This window comes from Colius striatus, chromosome 10, assembly GCF_028858725.1.
Source record: "Colius striatus isolate bColStr4 chromosome 10, bColStr4.1.hap1, whole genome shotgun sequence".
Classification (NCBI taxonomy): Eukaryota; Metazoa; Chordata; class Aves; order Coliiformes; family Coliidae; genus Colius; species Colius striatus.
The window spans coordinates 33,163,750-33,190,184 of record NC_084768.1 but is presented as its reverse complement, the minus strand read 5'-3'; the positions used below and the strand labels follow the sequence as shown (position 1 = coordinate 33,190,184).

Sequence of the window (26,435 nt, the reverse complement as noted above, 5' to 3'; positions counted from 1 at the left end):
TAAAAGCAAGTGATTTGCAAGAAATATACCTGGAACCAAAAACCTTTGGCGAGTCCTGCTCTGTAAGAATGGGAATCACCGACATCAAACCTGAAGAACACCAAACCTGAAGACCTCTGAACAGAGGAAGTTAAGAGGTCAGAGGTGGCTTTGCACAACACTCCAGAGGAGCTGCAAGGCAAGAAAGAATCTTTTGCAGGGGACTAAGAGAAGATTTGTCATAACTTGGCATCAGATAATATTTACAATTTGATCCACAGAAACAAGCACACAAAAGCACTAATTTGCAGCAGCCGGGCAAGTCAGGAGCTATTGAGATATCCTAATGAAAATACCTTAACACATTGAAAATTAAATAAATGGGGGAATTCAAGGATTGTAATATGCATTTCTTGGAGCAAGCATAAGTGACATCACATATAAACACGTAAAACCGCTTTATTCCAGCGCAAGGGTTCTAAATGCCAGCATATGGTATCGATACGAGGAACCGCAGAATAATTAGTTAATCTAAAAAATGCATGAGTAGGAATTTGACTGCTAAATGATTAAACTGGTACACTTTAAAATGTGTATTAATATTTAATTATTGACACTATGAGAAAAGAGAAAATCTCTTGATGTTACTTCTCAGCTCTTTCTGATACTCCGTGCCCCATGTATTATTCACGCGAATGGTTTGTACATATACAGTCAATCACTAGTTAAATAAAAGAATCGTTCTCAAATTCCCTAATCACCTCAATGGATCCTAATGCAATATTTTCCACATTTGGGAATCAGAGTGTTTCATTTAAGAAATCAGCCTGGCCATGATGAATACAGTGCAGCCCGAGCACACATCAGTTCAAAGAATCAGATGTCAAAGTGCTCCCTCTAATGTCCCTTAATCATCACACCAATTAGTGGTTGAATAGTGATGTGATTAAAAAGACTGCTGCTATCCTATACCTATTCAGACTAGTAGAATTCTACATATGTTCTACCAATTAATGTTTGAATAGAGCAGCGATTAGAGAGACATTTGCCATTGTATATCCATTCAGAAAAGAGCTAAACTTGCATATTCATTCGCAATGAAGACAAAAATAAATATTTGCAAAGGTAAACTATACGTTTAGATGATCAAGATAATTGAGTTGATTTCCTTTAATGAGAGTTCTCTGGTTTACAACAGTTGGGATTATTTTTAATTTACAAATATATAATTTTTCATCAATATGTGTCTAAAAATGGCCAAATTGTTCACTGAAAAAAAACATTTCTTCATTAAGGTCCTTCATATCAGGCCTTGGGTGAACCGGGTTTCACATCTACTTGTTTGCAATTTATTTCTCCTTCAACCCATCAGTTACTTGTGAACCACTAACTCGATTATTCAGCGAGACACGATTGGGCACAAAAATCGAGTTGCATTTTTCCATCTCACTGGAAGGCAATACTTAATAGCAAAAAAAATGGTAACCACTGAATAAGAATCACCCTTTTTACAGGTTTTGTCATGTAAGCTTGGACTTCTATACACCAAGAGGTACTCACAAGTCCTCTTTTGCTAAAGGAAGAATTCATTTTTACAGATGTTCATACAAACTGAAATACTACCAAAGTGAAAAGCAGTTTGAAGCTTTCACAAACTTTTATTACTAGTGTTTTAAGGTGGTAAACTTGTCCTCTGAATTTAAAGAGCAATGGGACTGTTGTATCGTGCAACAAATTGCAGATCTCACTCTCCACCATTAGCAGAGAGCAACTGGGTAGCTGCACCTTAACGTTCCAGGGAAAAAGGCAAGGTGAAGAATTCGCTTCTCTCTAATGGCTAGAAAGAACTATAGAACAGTTGATGCCCCTGCAAAGAAACAGCTGAGCTTAAAAATGATTGTGTTGAAGCAAGAGAGGCTCTTGTTGTGCAATGCTGATCAGGCTTAGCAAATGTAAGGACAAAGAACAATGCTACTACTGCCAGAAAATCAATACTGTTACAGGCTATGGCAATTAACTACAAACCAATTTAAACCTCATTTCCTTTTCACCTTTCTTGTCTTGTTGAAATACTTCCAACTCTTCCATCTGGAGCAATTATGACTATTATTTCTAAATGCAGAAACTGAAGAAGGTCTGAATACAGGTGGGTTTATACCATCTTCTCACCTATCCTTAGGAAGTATCTCCAAGGTTTCACTACAAAAAAAAAAAAAGGACTAAATATCTCACCTAATTCTACAGTGACAAGTGAATTTATAAACCTGCAGTGGTGAATTTCATCAAAACAACAAACTCGCATGTGTTCAGGGTAAAGGCAGAACTTGGCTCATAATGCTCAGAAATTCTCTTCACAAAGCAAGGAATTCAGTGTGCTGGGCGTAAACACACACAACATGTTCCCATCTAGCTTCTGATTTAAGTGCACATACAGAAATGCAGCTATAGAGAGCTGGAAACTATAAATAAAAGCATAAATCAGACATCTAAACAGTCCTGAACTACCTAGGAACACTGAAATCAAAGCAAGTCCTCACAGCTTCCACAGTTCATTGCTTTAGAGTCTCATCTGTAAATTGATGACCTAAAGTGATCTAAATATTGTTTCTTTCCCAAGATTTATCATTAGTATAGCCATCCCAAAACTCTTCTAACCTCTGCTGACCAACAGAAACCCTTGTTTCCCCAGACAGACTAGCAGCATCTTTTTATAGCGACTTTCAGTATGACTCAGAAGAAACCAGTGGTAACGCTGAGGTTCAGCACTGATACCGAGGGTGACTTGGCAATAGAAAGTCTCTCCATTCTGATATAAATCTCCAGTTTCCGAGGGAAAGCTGATTGATCTTCCACCTAGAGCTAGGAACCATTTTCACAGCAAAATTTGATTACTAACACAGTAAATAAACAGCAACACTTATGGAAAACTAATTGAACCTTCCCTTTAGGAGAATGCTTTTCCAAAGCTGATGAAAGATGTTGATACTGTTTCCACTTCAGGACTCATTTAATGGGCAACCCAGAATGTCTCAGAGCAGGCTAGGAGTTAAAATTTCACTTGTGTAATTATTCTGAGGAAATATGTAAGTCTGCCATCTGGAAGTGTATTAGACATTGCAAAGTCACTGTGTGCATGCCTCAGCAGATGCAGCTTTTGTTCGGAGTTTTGAGGGCTGTTAATTTAATTAGTTTTGTATTTTCATACTCCCACCTTCCCTCCAACAGTAATTCTGCAAAGGCAGCATCAGTAAGCCTCTAAAAGAATCCAAAGCTAAAAGCCAAATTCAGATTTTAAGGAAATACAAACAAGTATCTTTCCTATCGCTTCACACAGAGCTCCACCTGCTCATTAACAGGTCTAAACATCACTGTCAAAGGCTTTTTAGACCATAACAGAAAATCACGCTCAATGTATCCTTTCCTACGCTAGCTTTTTTATTTCAGAGAAGGCAGGGGAAGGATTCCATCATTTTGTTTTCTTTATTAAAACCACTCAACAAAACCGACCTGGAGAATGCAAGAAGTCTCTCATTTTTTCCCCCTAATGTCTTTAATGTAATGGGATGCCAGACAAATGTTTGACCTTTTTTCCCTAAGCTTTGTAGGGCTTTTTCTGCCAGAAGGGTAAGGTGTGTGGTAAATCTTGCACGGTAAAAGAAAGCAACATGTTTTGGAGTAAATAAAAGTTTGACAGTTCTAAAACTAGGACCATTACTCGCCTGAAAATAAGGACTACACTTTCACTGTTCCTTCTAACGTTTTACATTTCTTACTATGACTTGCAAACTAAATAATGTGACATTTCTACCAAATCATTCATGATATACAGTATCAGAACTATCTGTGATGAAGGTGTGCATGTGTACAGACACACTATTTTCTTGTTTCTAACCTTTAACCCTGGAAGCTGCACACACGAGCAGATCTGTCAGTGCAGGGACCTAATGACTGCACACGTCTCCATGCAGCAATGCAGAACTATAAAACCAAGTTGTTTATTAGACTATAAACCTATGTCAAAATATCAGCCTGCAATATTTGACAACAATTCATAATTTGACAATTTCTTTCAATTAAAATCCAGCCGAGGAACACAAACTAGTGACGAACCCGGAACTGGTGCTGCTGGCAGAGCCCAATAAACTCAGACCTTAGGGATCCAAAAACATTTGAGACACCACGAGGTACATGAAAGCAGGAACGTGGGAAGAAAGACAATTTCTAGACAGTCATGCATTGCCACAGCAGAACCTTCCAGTATCAAACATTTTGTGAATAAATGGAATACAAAAATCAAACAAGGCTGATGTGGGGGAAAGCTCAGAGATAACCAAGGGTGATCTTAAAGCTTAGATGCTTTAGAAGATGTGTGCTAACACACCTGTTAGGAAGATAGATATACATATATATGCTATAGCTTGAAGTGTAACTAGCTAGAATGATTTACATTAGAACAGCTAATCAGGTTACTATGCAGGTAGCTAGCTGCCCCGCTGCATGAGCTTCCTCTTCCTAACAGCTTCTGAAAACAGAGGAGTTTAGAGACCAGTATTGATTTCAGGTCGCCTGAAAACATAACGATGTAAACTGCAGCTGTCCAGGAGCTGTTTGCTGAGCAGCTCAACTATCTGTGCTGCAGGAACAAACAGTTGTGGGCAATAACTGCATCAGATGTCCCAAATTAATCATCCCTGTTCACAAACAGAAGCTCTTCATGTAAATTAGAGTCCACTTATTATAACATTGCCTAAGCCAATAAATAAAATAATCACAGAAGAATACTAGCTATAGCAAGACAGATTCTTATAAGCAATGCTATAAAGCAGGAAACTACAGAAGAGTAGAATATGGCTGAAATGCTAAGGATACCCTGGCTTGCTCCTCCCAACAAATGTTCGTTGGTTATGGTCTGGATTGCATGATTTTGAGAAACAAAGGAACTTGGTGGGATTTTTGGTTTGGTTTGTGTTTGTTGAGTTTGGCACTCTTTTAATTATAAACAAATACCAACTATTAAACCCACATTTTCCTGCTTAGGGGGAGGAGGTGTTTTGATAGCACTATGAAAGACACTGTAACATCATAACCATAAGGGAAACAGTTTGCAGAGGTTGAAGTAATACTCTACCTAAAAGACTTCTGAATTTAAAGGATTATCTAACAGAATCTGTAGGAAGGCAGTAAAAACACTACAAACCTTCTAATCAGATGAGAGATCAAAGAGACGACAAAGTTTGCTAGGATTAGTCAAATATCACACTGAGACCAGGAATCTAAATACCTAGAGAAAAAGTTACTACATCTAATTGCAGAAATACTAAAGAAAATAGATTCTAATGAAGAAAATATTTATTTGAAACCCACCTGCTTCCTGAAAAATAAAATGCACTAGATTTCAAATCCAGAGCCATGTTTTAATCTCAGCTTTAGGTATTTACATATAGCATATACATATACAGGTAGCTCCATACATGTATATGTATATCAAACAGGTACATATGCTGAGTTCCCTTATTGATAAAAAACTACCTTTGAAAGTCTCAGAAAGGACAGTGAAGTGCTGCTCTGCCCAGTGCTACTCTTGAAAAACAGAAAGAAAAGGAGCAAGTAGCAGAAGAGGCAGCTGATACTGGCTACCCAGGGAGAATGAGCAGCTCTGCAAGGCTTGGGAGGTGGTGAGCCAGCTGTATAACTGCTTAATAGGTGAGACTGGGCAGGCTCCATAACAAAAGGGGAAAAAATTGCACCAAAGACTTACTAAATCACCAAAAAAGAAAAAAATATGCCACGTGCTGGGCTCTGAAAAGTAAATGGCTGATCACAAAGCAACTCTGGATCTACAGGAGCAGAACCAGGAGACAAATTTTGCTACCAAACAACACAGAAAACTTGACTTGACTTGTTCACACAACTGAGATTTCATTTTCAATGTTTTATTGCATGTTTCAGATGTAATAACAAGCATGTACTTACCGAACAGCTTTTGTCTGCGTTCCTCTTCCATTGCTTCTTGGCTTGTTTCTTTGCTGCAGTTGAATGAAGAGTTGCATGTGTCTGTGTGCGGGGATTTAAAGCCAGAATGTTCTGTCGAAAGACAACAGAAAATATTAAAATACAGATAACATTTCAAAACGTGTTCTTAAATCACATCTCACACACTCACAGTGCTGTGCAAAACCAAAACACAATTACTCAACAGAATAGCCCAACCCCTTCCTAATTTCTTTAGATTTGTATTGTCCACACCACTAGGATTATGAATATTTAACGACATTTCTAGGACTGCTAGAAAACAGGATTATATTTCAGGCCATGATGATGGTCTCCATTCCTGCATGTTTGTTATGTATGGCATCTGCTTTGTTACATCACTCTCAAGTAACAACTCCAAAGCAAAACAAGCAAAAACATTTTAAAGGATCAAGGTTATTTCTGGATGTTTCATCAGTTCATTACAAATTCCAGCTTCCCCTTCATAAGAACCTGCTTCTACATCTGCTGAGCTGATGAATTAACTTCATTTCTCTTACAGTGCTTTTATTTGCAAGGACACAAACAAATGTTGGGAATACAGACGCATTGTTAAGAGACAGTGGAGGTCTGACAACAACAGGCCAAATGAAGTTTGTAAGATCTTTCATTACACCAGCATAACTCAAAAAATTAAATCACCTTTTGGAACCCAAGCTCTGTCAGAGGACAGGTTTCCATAGCAAAACCAACCTCTCTTAATTCAAGGGGTGAGTCTGAACAGCATGCAGGACACGGATCCAGACCCAGGTCTGTGATGGAGAACCAAAACAGGCGCATTGATGGCCCAGACTACTTGAATGGCTTTTAAAGTTTTCATTTTAAAAGACTTCTCCACTGTGGTGAACAGGGCGTGCTTATTCTCTCACTGTTTGTCAAAGATGTGTGAGACTGACTTACAGAAATGGAGCCTGAATGTGATCAGTATGATGGGGTTATGAATATTCCATCAGGATGCTGCTTTATTTTAAAAGTCTGCTTGAGTGGGTGATAATGATGAGTTAGTAATCTGTCCTACCAAGATTTTATTGTGCTGATGTTTATGAAGAGATTTTGTTTTTAAATGCAAAGGGATCACTTTCTAATCAACTATTTAATGCCTACTCTGGACTGACCAGAAATCCATTTTTCCCACAAAACAGAAACCTCACCTACTTGAAAATTACACCTGCAAACAACAACATAGCCCAGTACAGTAACTCCCAGCTTCCCTAAAGCACAGAGAGACAAAAAAACTGGTGTACAGCACTGAAAAATTATAGACTATTTAGCAGCCTACATGCTGTTGACTTTCAGGAGGAGTTAGAGGGTGTTATCAGATGTGTCTGCAATTCCAGACATAAAGATTCTGCTCCGTTTCTGGGTGTTCCCCAGCTGAGTACCTCAGGCAAGATGTGGCAACCAAATGCATTCAGTGGTGGTTTATGCTAATACATTTCATTCTTAATTAAAATAGAGCAGGGGCATTCACATAAGGGATATCACTTACAGCATCTCAGATGCTACTTTAATTTCTCAGGATGATCAAACTCAACTGTCAGAGCACATCTGACTCATTGGTGATAGCCTGTTGAGTGCCCAAATTGCCCAAAATGGGCAGCACGTCCTGAGTTACATACACTTTGGCAAAATTTTGCCTGGTCTCTTCTGTAACTGCTTAATGCAGCACTCTTGGACATGAATATTATAATTATTTTAGCAAACTGAAATGAATTGCAAATTTCTAGTAATAAACTGTAACAGATGTACTCCACTGGGTACAGCACCAGTTGGTTTAAAACGTGGAACAAATGGTGGGGCAAGTCAAGGACGGAAGAATTCCCATATGTTTGCTCCTGTTGGAATTCTGCAGCAGGAGCACAGCTCCAAGAGCAACAGTTGCAGAAATCCAAAAGGACTGCACAGTCCAGCATGTCCCAGGATTAAAACTGAAATAAAACTGGTGCAGAACACACTAAATCACACATACAATGTAAAAATTGCTTGTGTTCTCAATACCTAAATAATATACTACCTGCCAAACCTTGGACTGCTGACCAAGGTGGCTGTTCTAGCTAGAGGTCCCTGGTGTTTAAGAACTGCTCAGAAGCTAACTGCCTCAATGGGAAAGTAATGTAAATGCTTATGGGTCTGTTAAACTGTCAGAAGGGAAAATTAGTGGGGGTTTTTTCCTCCCTATTCATTTCAGTTTCGTGGGTGTTTTTCTGCAGCTTACATCCAGTTAGACATTTAGTAAATTTAAGAAATAAATTCAGATATGTCAGCCAGTAAGTAGAAAATTACTGCTAAGAAAGTTCTTGAGTGCTGCAACTAACAACACACACTCGGCTAAAGAAAAATAAACCACCTTGGACAAGCAAGAAAAGAATGCTGAGACCCTCAGTCTCCCAAACACACTGGCCATCAGACCAGGGGGAGTGCTCATTGGTGAGAAGAATTATGTGGGCATCTGTGATCTTGCTTGTCCCGATCCCATGCATATTCTGCTACACAAATTCTCATTCTTGCCAGATGAGCTGTTGTTTGAGCTCTCCAGATGCTGAAAGGGCAGGACTCAAGTTCCCCAATGCAGGATGTGGGTGTACAACACATCACTTTTTCACAGCGCTAGGAACCTTGGACTTCACATTAAGATGATAACTGGATAGGAATGATGAACCTGTGAACTAGATATTTTGGTGTTTTACATAAATAGCCACGTGTTTTTGATCAGAAATAAATCCATTACCATCAGTGGCTGCAAATCAGAATATAGCACTGTTGTAGCTTTGTGGAAATCTATTTGGGTACTGTGTTGATTGAGAAAGAAGTAGAGCTATGAGTAAGTACATAGATTCAGCTCATGTCGAGCACAGTCTTGCGGCACAGCTGCACAACAGGTGTAACAGTTAAGACTGCAGCTTTGCATAACACTGATGATTGTGTGCATCATATCATGGTATTATACTTTCTTTACTTCCCTAGATTAATTTGAAGGTTTCACTTTGAGAAGAAAGTCAAGTGGTCTGTCTCTACAGAACAGAACTCAATATATATTGTGGATGACTCCCTCAAATACAACTCCCTGAAGGAATTCCTTCAATAACAACCCACGGCAAGGGTTTCTTTTATGTCTGTTAAAATACAAAGATTCCTATAAGCTAAAAATGAGAAAAGAATGGTTTAATTCCCTAATACATCCTCTTCTAGATGGGAACGTATTCATTATGACTAATACAAGTTGATTTAAGTTGCAAGTGTCCTAAGATGCTGTAAACCACTCGTAAGTCACGTCCATTGAGAATGACTAGCATTGGTAAGTGATAGCTATAGCTTTCAAATCTGGAGAATCCAGTGATGGATGGTTATGCTGATCCCTGCCAACACAGTAACGCAGCTTCTGAGAATAAACTTGCCATAAGCTATTCATTACATGTTTATTGCTCAGCTTGTACTTTAAAGGCTATGATTAAGAAGTCCACGCACACACACATACAAAAACCCAGTAGCTCTAATCTTCACTATCATCTATTAATGAAAAGGCTGTAAAAGTTTTAAACCAGCATGTTATATTACAGTGAGCAATTCACTAAGAATTTCAAGTCATATTATTGCAGATAAGTGATTTCAAGGCAGTGATTTGAAATAGGACATTCTGCAGCTTGGAGTCCTGTTTTTGATATGTTTTAAGGTAAATCGAGACAGGACTGGAAGATAAAATTGTGGTATGGAAATTTCATTTCATTTTTCATTTCATTAAAAATGCCACATCCATTTTATTCCCAGCTCATAAAGCCACTCTCTTAGCTGAAGTTATAAGAAGCTATTGCAATTAAATCTGATTTTTAATTAAATGCATATTCAGTTATATAAAATGGAAAGTTACATAAATACTACACTTACTAGGAACACTCCAACAACAATCAAGGCAGGAGGGTGGTGGCTAAGGAAGAAAGTAACCTCAGGACAGTCTAGTCTAGCATTGCTCTTGTAAAACAGATAACATTACTCCAAACTTTTAAAGCTTTTCTTTAAAGCATTACGCTTTCAAGTCTTTGGGTTTTTCCTTCTCCTCCCCACAAAAATAACAACCTTAGCAAAGAGTTCTGGTTATGTGGATCTTATCTCTCATCTGAAACAGGAAATCTGGTAAAAATTCAATAGTTAAGATTACTCTGCTTCTGGAAGAACCCCTGCTGAAACCAATGAGTTGCACCAGAAGCATCTAGTCCTTAGTAGTCCTCATTTTTGTTACTGGCCATTCAAAGCCTGAGCAAGGATGAGAAAAAACCCTCTTCAGACCCGTCCCAGGTTGCGGTATGAAAACTGTATAGGCTTCTTCGTAAGACAAAGTAGTGATTTGCTCTTTTCCTGGATTCTGTGTCCACCTTCTCTAGTTTGTTGGGGGTGTGCCTTCTGAACAGCCCCAAAAAGGCCTGCTGAACCTCACCACATATCAACCTGTGCCCAGCTGCAATGAAGGTGCTGCAAATGCAACTTTTCACATGCAGGTTATCATTATGGACATAAAATGTGGTCCCACACACTATTCACTGTTTTAGCACACGGCACATTTACTTAGTCCAGCCCCTGCAACACACAGGTTATATCCTGTTTTATCCCAGTAGCTTCATAGAGTATCTTCAGCTAAACTCTTTGGTATGTATCAATTAAAACGCAGGAGTAGGCCAGGCATGCTACAAAATGCATGTGGAGAGCAATTTAACCCACCTCATTCCATTAATATACCCAATATCCTTAAAAACAAGAGTCATAATCTCCCTCACAGCACGTAACAGCCAATGTATTGCAAGATGCATATGTTAACCAAGTGAACATAATGAGAAGACATTTATTTTTTCTAAGAGTAATGAGCATACTAAACAATTCATTTCAAAGCTACACAAGCGTTGATTCGCTGACAGAAACAAGTACCTGTGGCTTTGCCCCTGATATTTTCTAGTACACCTGAACATGAAGCTGATTTTACTATTGTTAGTCAGCCAAAGACCAAAGAACTCAAGCCAGAAGTATTTGTGTTCATGAAATTAGCTAACCCAGAATAATGAGTATTGTTTAAAAGTTATATTAGTTAAGAAAAAGTTGACTAAGGCATTGACTAACTCTTTCAATTAATATCTTACTTGAATTGCCTACTTCATCGCATATTACTCCTCACATCACTGCCTTTCAAATAACTGCACAAAGCACTAACAGGTAGATGCAGCACTTGACACACAATGTCCCTAACTTTTTACCAGTAGCAGTTTCATTACCAAATGAGCACGTTCTAGTCCTAAAGGATAAATAACATTTCAAAAAATGGGTATCTATAGTATTGTGCCTTCCACGCTCTTTTTCATAATTGAAAGAATATGCTGTGAGTTCCTCCTTCATGTTTATGTATGACAGAATATCTCAGCAATTGATACTCGTGTTAAATATGTATTTCCTCACTGAAATCAGATCTGAACTGATGAGAACATTTACAAACAATTTATATAACCTGGCTGGTAATATCTTGTAGGAATTCATCCAAAACTTTCTAAAAGAAGGAGAAAAGACTGTGCAGTCTTCACAGCAGTGCAGGGCTGGTTTAACAGCGAGGCAACAAAGGCCAAAGAAAGCTTGACAAAATGTGAAATGACCACATATGCCAGGGGAGTAGCGTGGTCAGCCTTTGGATAACTCATTTCTAGGACCAGACAGCATGAAGTGAAACCCTCAAAGAATCACTTCAGTATATTACCAGATGTGTTTTCTGTTAGTGAGACAAACAGCCGCATGTGTGAGCAAAGTCACAAGCTGACCGCAAACCACTGATACCACGGTGTATCAGTGTGACAACCCTCTCATCTCTCTCAACAAGGATAAACTCTCCGGGTGACCCTCTGCAGCCATTCCTGAGAAACGTTTTTATGGCATTTTCAAGCCACAGTTCTTAAAGTCCAAAGAGCTGGAAGATGGGGCTCCACTTCTGTGGAGAGACAGTCTGCCTGTAACTAGGGAATGTGTCAGAAGATGACAGGAGCCAAGAAGCCAACAGGCTCAAAAGTCTGAGGCCTGATCCTGAACTTTGGTGCACATATGGACAGAGGTGGGGAGCAAAAACACAACTAGGAAAAGATTCAACTTTTAATCGTAAGACTTATTTCTTCTCTGAGCCACACAAGCTCAGAGCCTGAAAACAGAGCAAGAACTCAAAGGCCAACAGATGATCTCATGTTAAGTATATTGCAGCTGTGCACTGGCAAATCACTGCCCTCAGCACAGCACTGAAGCACTACATCTTCACCTTTACACAGCCACATATCTTTAGATTTCCCTGTAAGACAGACTGCTTCTAGATCAAAACAAACACCTTTCCAGCTTCTTCTTACACAGCCTCAAATGTTTAGTAAGATTGTTATTTTTCCTGTAATATCATAGCACAGCAGAATCCTAGAAGTGCAGCATCCATTACTAGATCCTTAGAAAGTGGGGTTTCCAAAACAATTTTACCACTACAGATTTGCGGGATCCTCAGACTTCCTTAAAGTCTGTAAATACTGTCACTTCACAAAATGAGCAGTTTTGTGAATCGCTTTTACAAAAGTCAGGAAAGTCCTAGTTACAAATACACCTATTTTAACAAAAGTGTGGTATAGCTCACACACTTTCTGTTATATAAGCAAAGTTAATGCATCACAGATTAACAAAGTAGCAAAATTACACAACGCTAAACATGGTTTACCCAATTTTGATGCTGTGTTAACTTTCAGATTAAGAGCTTGAGTCATCTACCTCATCAATGTATTTATGTCAGGTATTACAGTAAATTCTAAAAGCTTTCATAAAACAGAAATCAAGAAGTGTTACTTCCTCCCCAGAGATATCAACCACTCTTCTCTGGGTAGTAAATTATGCTGCTGGAACCTCTGCATGCTGCCTCCTAGACATAACTAATCTCTGCAGAAGCACCTTGACCCTCAAAAGAAAGCATTCAGTGAATTATTGACAGATTTTACACAAGCACACATACATTAAAAGCCACACAGCCTAAAGCAGGCTCAAACTCCACCATGCCATAAAGTCCTCAGATCTGAGGTTTCTCCAGGAACATCCCACTCTGCGATAAGATCGTGTTTTCACACGATACACAGCACACAACATCAAAAGCTATTAACGTTAACATAGCAAATTCAGAGAAGGCATAAATGAGCACAGCTCTCATGGACTCACTAAAGTTAAACTTATTATTATGTATTGATTTTGTTGACTACAATATTATGGAACCATAGAATGGTAGGATTGGAAGGGACCTTTAGAGATCATCTAGTCCAACCCCCCTGCTGAAGCAGGTCAACCTGCAAGGGTTTAAAATTCGGTCCTGCTATCCTTCTACCCACATTTAACATTTTAATACATTTCTCTCTAACAGGCCAGTCTTTAATGATCCAACCGATTGCCTAAACGCAAAAAGAAACAGAGCAGCTCATCTCATAGCCCTGATTCTTTGGTTCACAACTACCGTTGCTTTGAAAGTAAGCACATGCATGGTTCTCCACAGCCTGTGAAATCCACTACATTCAAAGTCACTTTTTCATCTTCCTAGTAAAAATATCTTCCTTCTTCGCAGATCATCACATTGAGCTTCAGAAAATACTTAGGTTTGCACCAAGGGTCTAACAGAAGTTTCTGGTTTCCTCACTGTAATGTTTATGTATGCCCCGATCGCTGGCGCATCAAATTGCTCTGTTACACAAGGAGTACTAAATAACATTTGTAACTGCTCACTCACATGGAGAGCCATTTAATGACCCTCTCTCAGCAAAAAGGAGCATTATCGTACACATACATTTACGTCTCACTTCTATTTTCCTGCAAGAAGACAAACAGACTGAATGAGAAAGCAAGCTCGGTTGCCTTTGGAAATAAAACTCGGTGCCAAAAGCAAAAATAGGCCATCGTATCCCCATAATTAAACCTCTCATTTGAACCCTCAATTGCAGATGTTTGCTTAACCAAAACCCAAACTTGCGTTAGAGACATGTCAGTTAATGAAAAGTGAATGCTCTACTGACTTCTGATCATAGGAGAGAAATTAGCACTAAAAGTTATTACTGCTTTAAGTTTAATCATCGGCAAAATCAGCGGAACTCATTTCAGCTGAGCAAAGCAATGTTCCGAAAACTTTGTTAAAAGGTGATTTTCAGAGTCCAGTAAATGAACCTGAAATGCAAGGATGAGAGTGACAACACCCATCCAAAAGATCTAGTACACTCAACGCCTGAAACACACGTGAGTGTTTGTGTTTGTTCCAAGAACACGCCACCTATCAGTACCGACTTTCGAAATCTCTTGCAGCATTAAGAAGCAACAAATGAACTTACCTGTGCGCAACTAATGTGCAAACATCTACAGAAATTTCAGTAGCTACTCTGTATTTTACCACTGCATTAAAACTGACAATGGGATTACTGATTTTCAAGTCATTTTGGTATACAGCAGAGCATCCTAACCAAAAAAGGGGAAAAAAACCATCAGCATGTGGGAGGAAAACAGAAATGTGAAGGATTTGCTCGTTACATACTATAAACAGCAGGGGTTGGATATGTGAAATCACAGATTAGAAAATTATTCAATGTCTGATAATCAAAAAAATAACTCAGCCAATACTCAAGCAGCAACATTTGTCAGCCCATGCAAGGAGTGCAAGAAGCAACTGTTGCCAGTTCTTCCTTTTCAATTTTAACACCTCACTGTCTCCTTTTACAGAAGGCACGCAGTGATCCTGACCCCTTCAAGCAAGGAAACGTGACATTCCCTGAACACACAGGGCATCACAATGGAACACACATCAGTACTGGGCAATACAAAGCAATTGCTTGGAGCTCTTCACTCTATTCAACTGTTTTGATTTTTAAATCTCATTGACACTAAATCCTGCTGAATGTGTGGGCTGGGGGCAGAGGTGATACTCTTAAAAAACAGGATAATCAGATTGGGTTGTCCAACCTAAAAACACGCTAGCAAACATCTGGATTCTGATCTACCATCCTTTGTCACATGCTTACTCAGAAAATTCGCTTTTAAAACACTTTATAAAGGGTGTTGTGTGTAGTAGTATTATTTTCCAACTCTGACTGCTTTAGATAAACTGACAAACAAACACTTTTGCTATGAGACCTCTGCAGAGGGAATTATTGTTTTTACCTCCTGTAAAGTTTTCTACAAACTTAGTTAATTAGTTCTCCTCTAAACATACTGTGATGCTTCTAAAGCCTTGGATTCCAAGCTGCAGAAAACATTAAATATTGGACTTTCACAAAAACATCTGGCTGGCAGGAAAAAGCTCTTTTTCCTGTACAAGATCACAAAACTGTCGTTCAATTAGGATGGAAATACTAACAAACACTCGTCTCAGATCAGCATCCCTCAGTTTGTGGTTTGGTAAGAGCAGGACCAAACACTGCAAAGTACCAGGAAGAGCTGCAACAGAAGTGATGTTATTTAGTACACTGGAAACAATGCAGAGAAGTACCCAGGTATTCCTCTAGGATGGTGGTTCTCAGCCTGAGCACATCAACTGACAGCCTTCGCACAGGCATTCCTCTAGGATGGCTGTTTTCAGCCTGAAACTGCCCGAGTTTAAACGCTTACATCTACTCAAATGCATGAGTTTCCTAGGGAGGGCAGGGGGGAAAGGGGGAAGAGTCACAGGATATTACAAGAAGAGCTACTTTTGCACAAGCGTCTCAGTTACTGGAGTCCCTGTGACTCCACAAAGAGCAGATCATTCCCATGTTCCCCCCTGCCACAGGATGGATGGCACACCTAGATGAAGTTCAGCTGATTAGCTGCTCAGCTAAGCTCATAAAAGCAAATCAGAGCACAAATATAACAAGAAGACTGCTCCAGCACTGAAAGAGTTTTATAATCCAACTCTCAAGGCTGCTGATACATTTTGACATTAAGGACTCACTGATTGAGTAGAGAACATTACGCTGGGAGTTAAAAATGAGCTAACCTTGCTTTTGTGCTAAATACTTCTTGGGGTTCCTAAATCAATTCATCTTATCTCCTCACCTGGTGCCCAGATTTGGCAGTGTGCAAGCTACTCTGCTTTACTTCAGAACAATATTCTACAGTCTTCTGAACACTATTTCTCATCATATCCCAACAGAGAGGAGCTGTGCTTTGCCAGTCGATAGTCTTGCTTACTGCTGACATTTCACTCAGACGGTGGGTTTTTTGAGAGAAGAGAATGTTTGTACTCTCCCTGCTCTGTATTCATTTCATTTCTGCATTTTATCACCAGTGTTCTAGAACAGCTTCTGTTGTGGTTATCTAAGTTTTTTTCCCCTCCCAACTCTTTTGTCACTCTCTCACTTCCATCTGGTTTGAAGAGCTATGTATGAGCTTAAAATATCTTTAAAATCTTACATTTTCAACTGGAACTGAAAAGAGGGCAATATCAAACAGCTTTAGAATGGAAGCAGAATAAGGCTGTGAACCATCTCTAACATCCCATTCTTGTGGTCCTGTCATTAGCGTGCACAGACACAAGCGTTAAGTGAATTTGCACAAGTTGACTTTGTCACACAGTCTCTGAAGACGCAAGATTAATGGAAAGTATACCTCTAGCACTGGGGAACACATCTGTTAGGGATCAAAACAGATCCTCTATTCACCTCTACATCGTATTCCCAAATACTACACTATGCACATTACGTTGCACACGGTTCCTTGCACCAATCACTGAAAACATTCCTTCAGAGCCAGAATATAGACCTAAAGTGACACATCAAGAACAGCAGGCATTAGTTTCATCAGTACTAAATCAAAGCCAAATGAGGGACACATTCCCACCTTTGCCCTGGGCAGGGAGTATCAGAGTACTTCCTCACTACAGATTCCATTTACGATACGAGTTTTCCTAAACGAGGGGGCTACACCTTATCTCACAGACCTCATTTTTAACCTTAAAACACGACATAAGGAAACTGTTGTCACAAACAATCTGCTGTTTTATTATAAATAAGAATACTTTCTTTTTAAATGCCTCATAAATCCAGATTAAGCCTACTCTATTGATTTCAGAAAAGTTCATTTTATTTCCATAGTGATATTCCACGATTTGAGCACTTAAAAGGAAAAACATAAAATCACTTTTCTCAGCTTTAACTGTCATTGAAATATCCTCCATCGCAAGGATATCAAGAAATTATCACTATTCACTTTCAATACAAAGCCTCTTACATTTCAGCTGTCATTTTCTAAAAATCATACTGAAAATAGTGTTTCTAAGCAGAGTTCAGTTGCAGTGTAATAAGTAATAATTTCATCAATTAGCAGTATTCAGCATCCACTGAGAGTTCTCTCACTATTATTTTATTCATAGAGGCCTTTGTGGAAGTAGCATACTAAAAAGATCCATTTATCCTTCAAGGTTTTTCATAAATGTGTCATACATCTTAGAAAACAATTGGTTATTATTCTCACTCAATCTAAATAACTATAATAACTTCCAGGTGTAAAACCTCATTTTATGCTTCCAATCATCTTTACTCACATTATGGGTCTATATTTTTAATAACCTATTTTAACACTTGTACCTGCTTTCACAGAAGCATTCTGGAGGTTTGCATGGATGCTAGACATGCCTGGATGGGAGGGAAGTCAGCTCATTGTTAAGAGCAGAGCAGAACTGGGTTTCATAGAATGCCGTTCTCAATCAAGGCAAAACCAAGCACTTTATAATGAGCGAGGTGCTAACAGTGCAATGGCTGCAAAGGAAAACGTTGTGATTGTTAAATTTGGCAAGAGCCTGCTTGCAGAGCACATTTCTCTTCTGCTTCCCTCTAGATCCCTCCATATACTTATCAGTCCATTTCTCCTCACCCAAAAGGACACGTCCTGCCTTCTGTCCCCTCATCTGAAGACTGCAAAGGGCTCCCTTAAGAGCACAATATCATTCTTCCTTAATCAACTAACGGGATGCAGTGTGAGGACCTCTCTCAAGCCTGGGTAGACAGCACTGTGTAGGCTGTATGACACAAGCAAATATCCCTCTCAAGAAGCAGCAGCCCAACTTTCAGTCATGCATCTCCTGCACAGCAGCCTGCTCCACTCACTCCAAAAGTTGGTCAGACATTCTGTTAACCAGGAAAACCCTGGCCAGGACAGTTCGTTCCAACAGAAGTTTCAATTTAAATGTCTCTCAGAGCACAACTAACAAAATCACAACAAAGAACCAAGGAAAGTCTGCAAAAATATATGAATTAAGTAAGTAGTACAACAACCCATCTGAAAATGGCACAGAGTCCAGTCCCTGTGGTAAATGCAAAGCTAATGATGTTGTGCATATGACCTGATCTGAAAGGGTGTCGTTAGGAAGGAGCTAACTAACATCAAACTTTCAAAGCAGCTTTCCATTTTCCCACCCATTTCTACAATCTCCAAGTAGTGTGCACAGGTACACCTATTAAAAAAAACACCAAACCCTGCATACAGCAGCAAGACGTGTAAATCAGACAGTTTGGCTGCCTGGACACTTCTCTCATTAATTACACATATAATTGTTTTTGAACCTGAAATTAAAATGTCAGAATGCAGCATGATTGCCTTTAACTGATGACTACCATCCCATCTAAATGGAAATATTTAGATTCATCACCTAGATATTCTTTTAATTAGCTTTCAGATGAAGTCACAGGCAAGCACGTCTGCCATCTCCCGTTTGCACTGCTGGTGTCAGGCTGAACTGGAAAGGCCAGCCATTCCAATGAACTAAAATACACGTAATTTTAAGGTCAAGTCACTTGTAACACTTCAGGCAGCAAATGTCATACTGAAAATAAAATTGAACCTTGGCTTCAGCAGAGATGAAAGGTTTGGCATTTCAAGGACTTCATTGTGTTTATCACTTTAAATTTACAAATACAATACTGGCATCACACATATTAATGTTTACCACACCACTAAAGCTCTCTGAAGCTCTGTGTGTAAATACTGGAAGCGTTATGAAAATAAACACACACCAAAACAAATCAACTTTTATAGGTGGGCTTACCCTAATTTCAAGTGGCAAAACCTCTGCCAGACCTAAAAGCACTCAAAGTCCCACACTGGCTTACTGAGGCATCTCTGACAAGGGTAAGAGTCCAGAGGTTTCGTAAGAAGGTCTAAGTGTTTTGACAGAGGGCAGAAGTGAAATTGCCCAACTCTGTCTACAGTGTAAGAAAACAAAGGTGTTAAATACATGTGTTATTTCATTTGTTCTGAGACTACATATCAAAGAATGGGTGTATTCCTCCCCAGCCTGGAACACGTGCCTCAAGTACTAGTTATCTAAGGCTGACATGCTACAGCTATTGGCTGCAGTAAGCCACCCCCCACACTGCATGCTCATGCACTGATACCTGAGGGAATTAAAACACTCAATGGCTTTCATTAAGGCCTACCACTGTTTAATGCAGAACCTCCATTCACCCTAAGCCCTTCACAAATACACTTATGGGTTTGGTATAGACGTGCTAGTTCTCCAGATGCACTTCCAGGGGGTATAAATCCCTCTTCTGTTCCAAGGCAGTCAGGGAAGGTCACACAGCAATTTCCAAGCTGTCTCAGGGATAGAAGATGTACCAGAATTGCTTCACAAAGAGATTCTTGCATTCTTCCTGCTTTCAAGGGAAAATGAGATCTCTTTGGTGTCAATCTGGGCTGAGAATGATGATTGTACTACAGCTTAACTCAGTAGTAGCTTTCAATTTGGACAGCATCAAGAAAAAACTCCTATGCGCATCTTGATAGAAACAGTTCCCCAATGTACTTGTTTTGGTATTTCACCTTCACTGTGTCTTCTCATTTTTGTGGTTGCTGTTAAGTTTTTTCTAATGATATTTAAAGAACCTCACCTACTCAAATCCCACGTTCTTTGCCATCTGCAACAATAAAAAAAGACTCAGGTATTTCTTAAGGGTTTTAAAGAGTCTATAAACGGGGAGGAGGGGAAGGAATTTAAGGTTAAACTGCAGACCTAGTGTGAATCACCTGTTATTTCATGAAAGAATCCATCTGGCTGATTTGAGGGCAAACTCCTCTTGTTATTTCTAATAAGCGTTATTACAAGAAGAAAACCGGAGAATTCAGTTCATTTGCTCCATTTCTTTCCATGCTTTCATCTCCAGTCACAATTTGACCTGGATATATCCCTTTTTTTATATATTTACACATTGAATTATGGCATTGTGTTTGAATTGCACACAGACCAAGACAACAAAATGCCCAAGATCTGTGTAGCCAGTCTTTGCTGGCACATTTCACTAACTAATGCTCTGCACACGTAAAGATGCCAGAGATTTATGCTCTGCTGATCTGCAAGAAGAAATCTGCCCTTAGTACACAAATGACAGCAAATGAAAACGAAGACTTTGAATAACGTGCCCACACAAACACCACCCTCTGAGCTTCTGATAAGACATTTATGGCCAAAGGTTTCCTAATCCCAAATGTCTGGTTTCTTTGCCAAATCACATACTTGCCGAAGTCTCATATAAAGGCACAAATCCTGCTCTTCTCAAAGACGACGGCACAGGGCAGGGAGCAGAGTGTGCAACACTGTACTGATGAAATAAAAAAAGGAATAGAAATCATATGCTAATAAGAGGAGGGAGGTTGCCAGGCAACCAGGGAGGGAGAGAAAGCAGTTTTTGATTTGAACTCTGTGCTGTCAAAGGGTTAGCATAGCCAGAACAAACAGGACACATTCAACCCAGCTTGTCTGCAACCAGCAGGAATTTCAGCCTTTCTCTATGCTGGAAGCAGGAGTGAGTTCCCCACTCAGTGCCAGCTATGTTTGCATTCCCTGGGTCACTTGCCTGATAATGGCAAAACAGCATAGGAGAGGATGGACAGAAGAGTTTTAAAGTGTCCATCTGAAAAGCAGTAGCATGTACCTTCAGGTAGCACAAAGTGCACCATGCATGTAGTCTGGCTTGTAGGATGCAGACAGCTGAGCAACCTTGGGTCCAAGTAAATCAGAGGCACATCTCTCAGCTGCACTAAAACCTGAACAAGTTCTGCCCTGCTGCTAAGACCACACCCCTTCAGATGCAGCTGAGAAGGCTGCCCTGCCCCATCTGATGGGCAAAACCCCACCTCAGGGACCTCAGCTGCCTGTATTAACATGGAGTCTTACTTTCTTAAAAGATGTAACACTAAGCAGAAGAAAGAATACCACTGAGTCCAGTCTACAATGTAAAAGCATAACGAAATCCATTTACATAACACAAAGGAAAGTGATTTTCAGGTCCTTCTTGCTTTCAGAGTTCTAAACCACGGTGACAACTCATTAAGTGCCAGCCATGGGAAAAGGTGGGATTAGGAGGTTTTACCTTCTTACAAAAAGAGTCAAATGTTAAAAATGTGGGAAAGAATTGGAACCTGAATTCATGAGTAACATTAAAACTCAAAGGTTGAAGGAAAATGAAAAGGCACAATCGTTGGCTCTTTTTTCCCCCCTCAATGTGATTATTTTGGGGGACATAATTTCAGTGTTACAACTGAGCAGGCTATGGTCAGTGAGCCAAGGCCATACATAACTCTTTGAGCATCAACAGGATTTGCATGTACAACACAGAAAGATAAAATGTTTCATACAGAAGACTTTCCTACTTGCCAGACCAAGTTTCAACCTTATGAGTAAATCATATTGTTAGGTTCTCAAAGATAGACGTGATAATTGTGGTCTATAATCTTCCACGAGATCTTACTAATCATGCTATAATTGCTGTTTCACTCAGCTAGGAGTTTACTACAATAAAACCAGTAAAACAATGACAGAGCTTGAGAAATTCATTAAACAAAAATAGCTAAACGGGAAGCTTTGTTTCCTCGCTGATTGCTCATCAAATGACCCCAGGAAGACACAGCCATCAATCTGGAACAGCCATCTGATCATCACAGCAAGCTATAAACCAACAACTTTAAAAAATTGTACATGTTAAAACTTTGTTATGGAACTTCAAACGACGAGTGGGCATCTGCCACAGAGAAAGAGACTGCCATAATTGGGGCTTTTGAAAATTAAAGTTTAGCCTAGATCAAAGCCAGCTAGCTCCTGCCAGTTATCCACACAGCTTTTGCCTGACAGCTCTGTGAGCCATGCTGACTTGCAGGATTCCCTGCTACCTTGCTGGCTGGAGGTTTCCTGGGTTTTTACAGTATTGTTTGGTTTTCAGTCCTTGCCCCTTTAGAGGACACCACACTTAGCTCTCAGATGTACCTTCAAGGCACCACAGTCTTTCACTCTTCTATTCCATTGGTACCGTGAGCAGAATAAACCTGACAAGTAAAACCTTGCTGCCACAGCCCATGCTTTGTAGCACCCACCAAGCACATGCCCCAGGGAAAGATGAACTGCTATCAAACCTGGTGCTCTAAGCAATCTGGAAACTGCAGGTTGCAACTGCAAGGAACTAAAGCATCCTTGAGGCTTGTGGGGCACTTCCAGAGTGGCCCTGACATGCAGCAGGAAGCATTGCACAAGCTTTGTCCCATTCAGCACCTCACTGACCTTGGAGCCAGCTGCAGCCCTTGGGTTCAGGAGTGCTGCCTGCTGCCCTGCTCCAACAGGCTACAACCTCATTCCACCCTCATTAGTGGCTTTCAGAGAGCCCTGTGTGTCTTGCTGCTAAAGAAACTCACAACCAACATGCACATGATCGCTGAGAAGTGAGAACTCCTGGAGCCTCCTGTGTCCTCACCAAGGTCAGCACCCAACAGGCACATGCTGGCGCTTAAAAAAATGCTCCTCTTTACCGTAAATTTAATGTAGTTTGTAAAGCTTTTGTCTGCAATAGGCAACAGCAACTTATTTACACCTATGGACTACACTGCCACAGAAATAAGAGTACAGTGCATGAGAAGCCCTGCAAATGTTAGCTTTAGCTTTCTAAAATAACCTAAGTAAAGCTACAGGGATTAACTTTATAATAACTTTTCAAACAAGATGTGATTTAAGAGCCATCTATACTTTCCAGAGCAAAATGAAGAGAAAGCCTGACACAGTTACAACGACAACATTCATTACATGTGAAAGCACCACAGATTTACCCCAGTAATTCTCAGACAATTCCCAGATTGCTATTTCAGAACATGGCTCTAGCCCTTCACACCTTTCCTTTTATTCTCACAAGCCAGGCATCAGTGCTAACAACTGGAAACAGCTGTGACAGCATGTGCCAGCAAGGAATTACCCATTCAATGTTCAATGCCACTTTAAACACATGCAATAGATAATTCAGAGGGAAGGTGAGATCTGTGAAATGCCAACATACTCTCTACCCATTGTAAGAAGGATGACACTGTTTCATACTAAGGTATTTGGGGGAGTGAAGCTGTTAATTTTCTGTCAGAGTTTCAAGTTTGTGGCAACCTGACAACCTTAGTGTAGTAAAACATCTCTGTTCTGCTGAGATCCTACCAAGGAAGGCTGGGAGATTTACTCTCACTCACTGGAGAGTGGATGGCAGAGAGCTACAAAGTGTCCACCACCCAATCAGCAAATGAGACGACAAAGAGGGACTGTAGAGAAAGACTGGGATGAAGTCACGAGCTGAAGCTGCTGACTAAACCAACCAAGGGGGATGAAACTCTTCAGGGACAGGATTTTTTCTCTTTTTTTAAAAAAATAACTTGTAGAATTGGCTGTGACTAACTGCTTATAGCACAGATTCTTGGCTCCTCTTTAACCAGTGCCATCAGGCTCTTCACCCACTCTTAGCTAGCTAAAGAAATTATAAAGTGGTACCAAGACTCCAAAGGTCAGATTTAATATTTTAGTTACACAAACTATGTTTGAGATGCTAACCACTGAGGTAAGTTTTGTGAATTCATTCATTCAGTTTTTATACTGTAGCCGAGAAAGTTACCAAAACATTCAAGCTGTACTGCCAGTGCTCATGTTGACAGACCTCTGCTCAACCAGATTCCTGAGAATAGTTACCTACACTGAGAGAGGCTTAGCTGGCAATGCACTTTCCCTACTGCAGAGAAAAAGATAAAACACATGATTTTTTATTGACAATACACTATTTTGCCCCCACACACATGAAAAAGTCCCATGCAGGGAAAAAAAAAGGAAGAGGAAAAAGAGACAAACAAAACAGCACCCAGAGGGCTGCAATTAGGCTATCAGTAGTTGTCGATATATTCACCTGGGAGAGAAATCGTACAGTGACTAAATTTATTTGAACAGATGGGGAAAGGACAATACAATTGGTTAGAAGTAGAATGCCTTGATTTCCTTTTTTGTTTCAATGAGCACTGAAAACAAAAACACGGGAAGATGAAACTGACCAAAGTTTCTGTTTTCGACCTGAGAGTAATGCAAACGCTCATCTTTGTCAACAACCACTAGTCTTCTAAAGCCATGTAGTGCTGCATACTCTTACCAACACATGACCCTACAATAATATATTGTCCTCTAAATCTTTGTCATACATATCTAGAAATGCAAAACAGTGTAACCCCAGAAACATTTTGCATTACAAATTTGAAGGAAGTATGCAAAAACCTGCACTGCTACAATCTAACTTTTGTAACAGAAACGTGAACTTCAGTACTGGAAGAACTTCTAGCCCCCATATTGACTGCTCAGAAAACACTGAGTTAGTAAAAGACAAACAGTACCGATTTCATACCACAGTGCCTCCCTAATTGCCAGGAAGAATTTACAATAGTTCATTCTTCATGTCCATTCCACACTTCAGTTTCATCAGAGTATCCAGTAGAGCATTTCTGGACATTAGTCATGGTTCGAGCAGTAGCTGAGTTAGGAAAGGGACTGGACAAAAGAACTCAATATGAGAACTGATGGCTAAGCTCAGCCACAGCTGAGGTGTATTCAAGCTACAGGTGTACCCAAGTTGCACATTTGTGCACATTTGCATATTGTGACTGGCCCCTCAATGACCTGCCACAGCCTACTCTAAACCTAGTACTTTAAACTTTGAAGTACACCACAGCAAAAAAGTTGTGTCAGGTTGGAAGAAGACTGTCAAACTCCAGTCGGTTCGTCATCACTCTGTTTTCACTAGACTCTGGAAAGGAGCTGAAGCTTATAGCCACGTGTGAGGTCCTGTGAGAGGTGGGAGAAAGCTCCCTTGAGGCCCAGCTGTGCAGCCTGGCTACCATCAGCAGGAGCACATCATGGCTTGGTCCCACTCCACCTCACCTCTCACCTGCACCAGGCCACATCCACACCCAGCACCCAAGCTCCCAGTCGAACCTATGGCAACGAACGTCGGTTAAGTGCCAGAGGTGCTGGAAGCCGCTTGCAGCAAGGGTACTGCTCCTGCCATCCTGCTCAGCACTCCGTGCTACAGCCCCAGCCCCACGGCGGGGCAGGGAAGCCCTGGGCCCGCACCCTCAGGCAGCGTGCGCCCCGACGGGCCGGCCTGGACGCTCGAGGCTCCCGGGCAGCCCCGTCCCGGGACGAGCCGGGTCGGACGCCGCCCCACGGAGCCAGCGCTCGCCCCGAGCTTGCCGTCCACGTCCCCGGCGGGGAGCAACAGGAGGCGGCTCGGAGAAGGGGAGGCGCCGGGCACCGCCCCCTCGAGCCCCCGCAGCCCGCTCTGCCGCGCCGCTCACAGCGCCGGGCGACGGAGACGCGGGGCGACAGCCCGAGCGGTGCCCCGGGCCGCGGCCCCGCCGGACACCCCCGCAAGGGCTGCAGCGCCCGGGGACGGCGCTGCGCGGGGGGGCCGAGGCCCGAGCCGCCGGGGACGGGCAGCGGCAGCAGCAGCGCGGCACTTCCCAACGCGGCCAAACTTTGGTGCGCTGCCGGCCCGGGCCCCGCCGCCGGGATGAGCCCCCTCCCCGTCCCGGCGGGTACCTCAATGTCCGGCGGGTCCCGGCTCAGCACGCGAGCCATGCTGTCCGCTCCGCCACCGCCTTCCCCCGGCGCCCCGCAGCCGCGGAGTGGAGCGGAGCGCGGCGCGGGAGGAGGCGGAGCCGCCCGCCCGGACAGCAACGCCCCAGTGGGCGGGCGCCCCCCACGCCGGGGCCGCCCCGCCGGGCACGGCCGCGCGGGTCAGGGCGGCAGCGGCCCCGGGTGCGGGGCGAGGCGCGGCCGCCGCCGCCGCAGGACGCGGCTCGTGGCAAAGCCGCCGCGGGAGGGACACGGCGCTGCCCCGCGCCGCCGGCCTCACACCTTGCACCGCCGCTGCCTCGGGGACGGGCGTCCCGGGGCCCGGGCTGACCTCCGGGATGTGCCGCAGCATCCTTCCCACCGCTAGCCTCGTGCACACCGGGGCCTCCTGCCGGCCCACGGGGATGCGCCGGGGACACGGCTACAGCTCAGAGGGGTCGTTTCTCCACTTCCTAGAAATCCCCCCAGCGAAGCCCGCGTGTCAGCCTGTGGCCAGCAGCAGGGATACGGCCCTCTCCTGCCCAGCGGCAAA

At 41.6% G+C, this 26,435-nt stretch overlaps 1 protein-coding gene across 1 annotated transcript in view; it reads right to left on the bottom strand.

Annotated features, from left to right (window-relative positions):
• DPYD (dihydropyrimidine dehydrogenase) overlaps positions 1 to 25,922 on the bottom strand; it is a 320,182-nt gene extending 294,260 nt beyond the window's left edge. Inside the window, exons 1-2 of the mRNA XM_062003807.1 lie at positions 25,868 to 25,922; positions 5,953 to 6,063 (exon numbers count right to left, since the gene is read on the bottom strand). Of these exons, the coding sequence (XP_061859791.1) occupies positions 5,953 to 6,063; positions 25,868 to 25,906 (150 nt within the window). The 5' untranslated portion in view covers positions 25,907 to 25,922. The remainder of the gene's footprint in view (positions 1 to 5,952; positions 6,064 to 25,867) is intronic.
• Between the last annotated feature and the right edge of the window lie 513 nt (positions 25,923 to 26,435).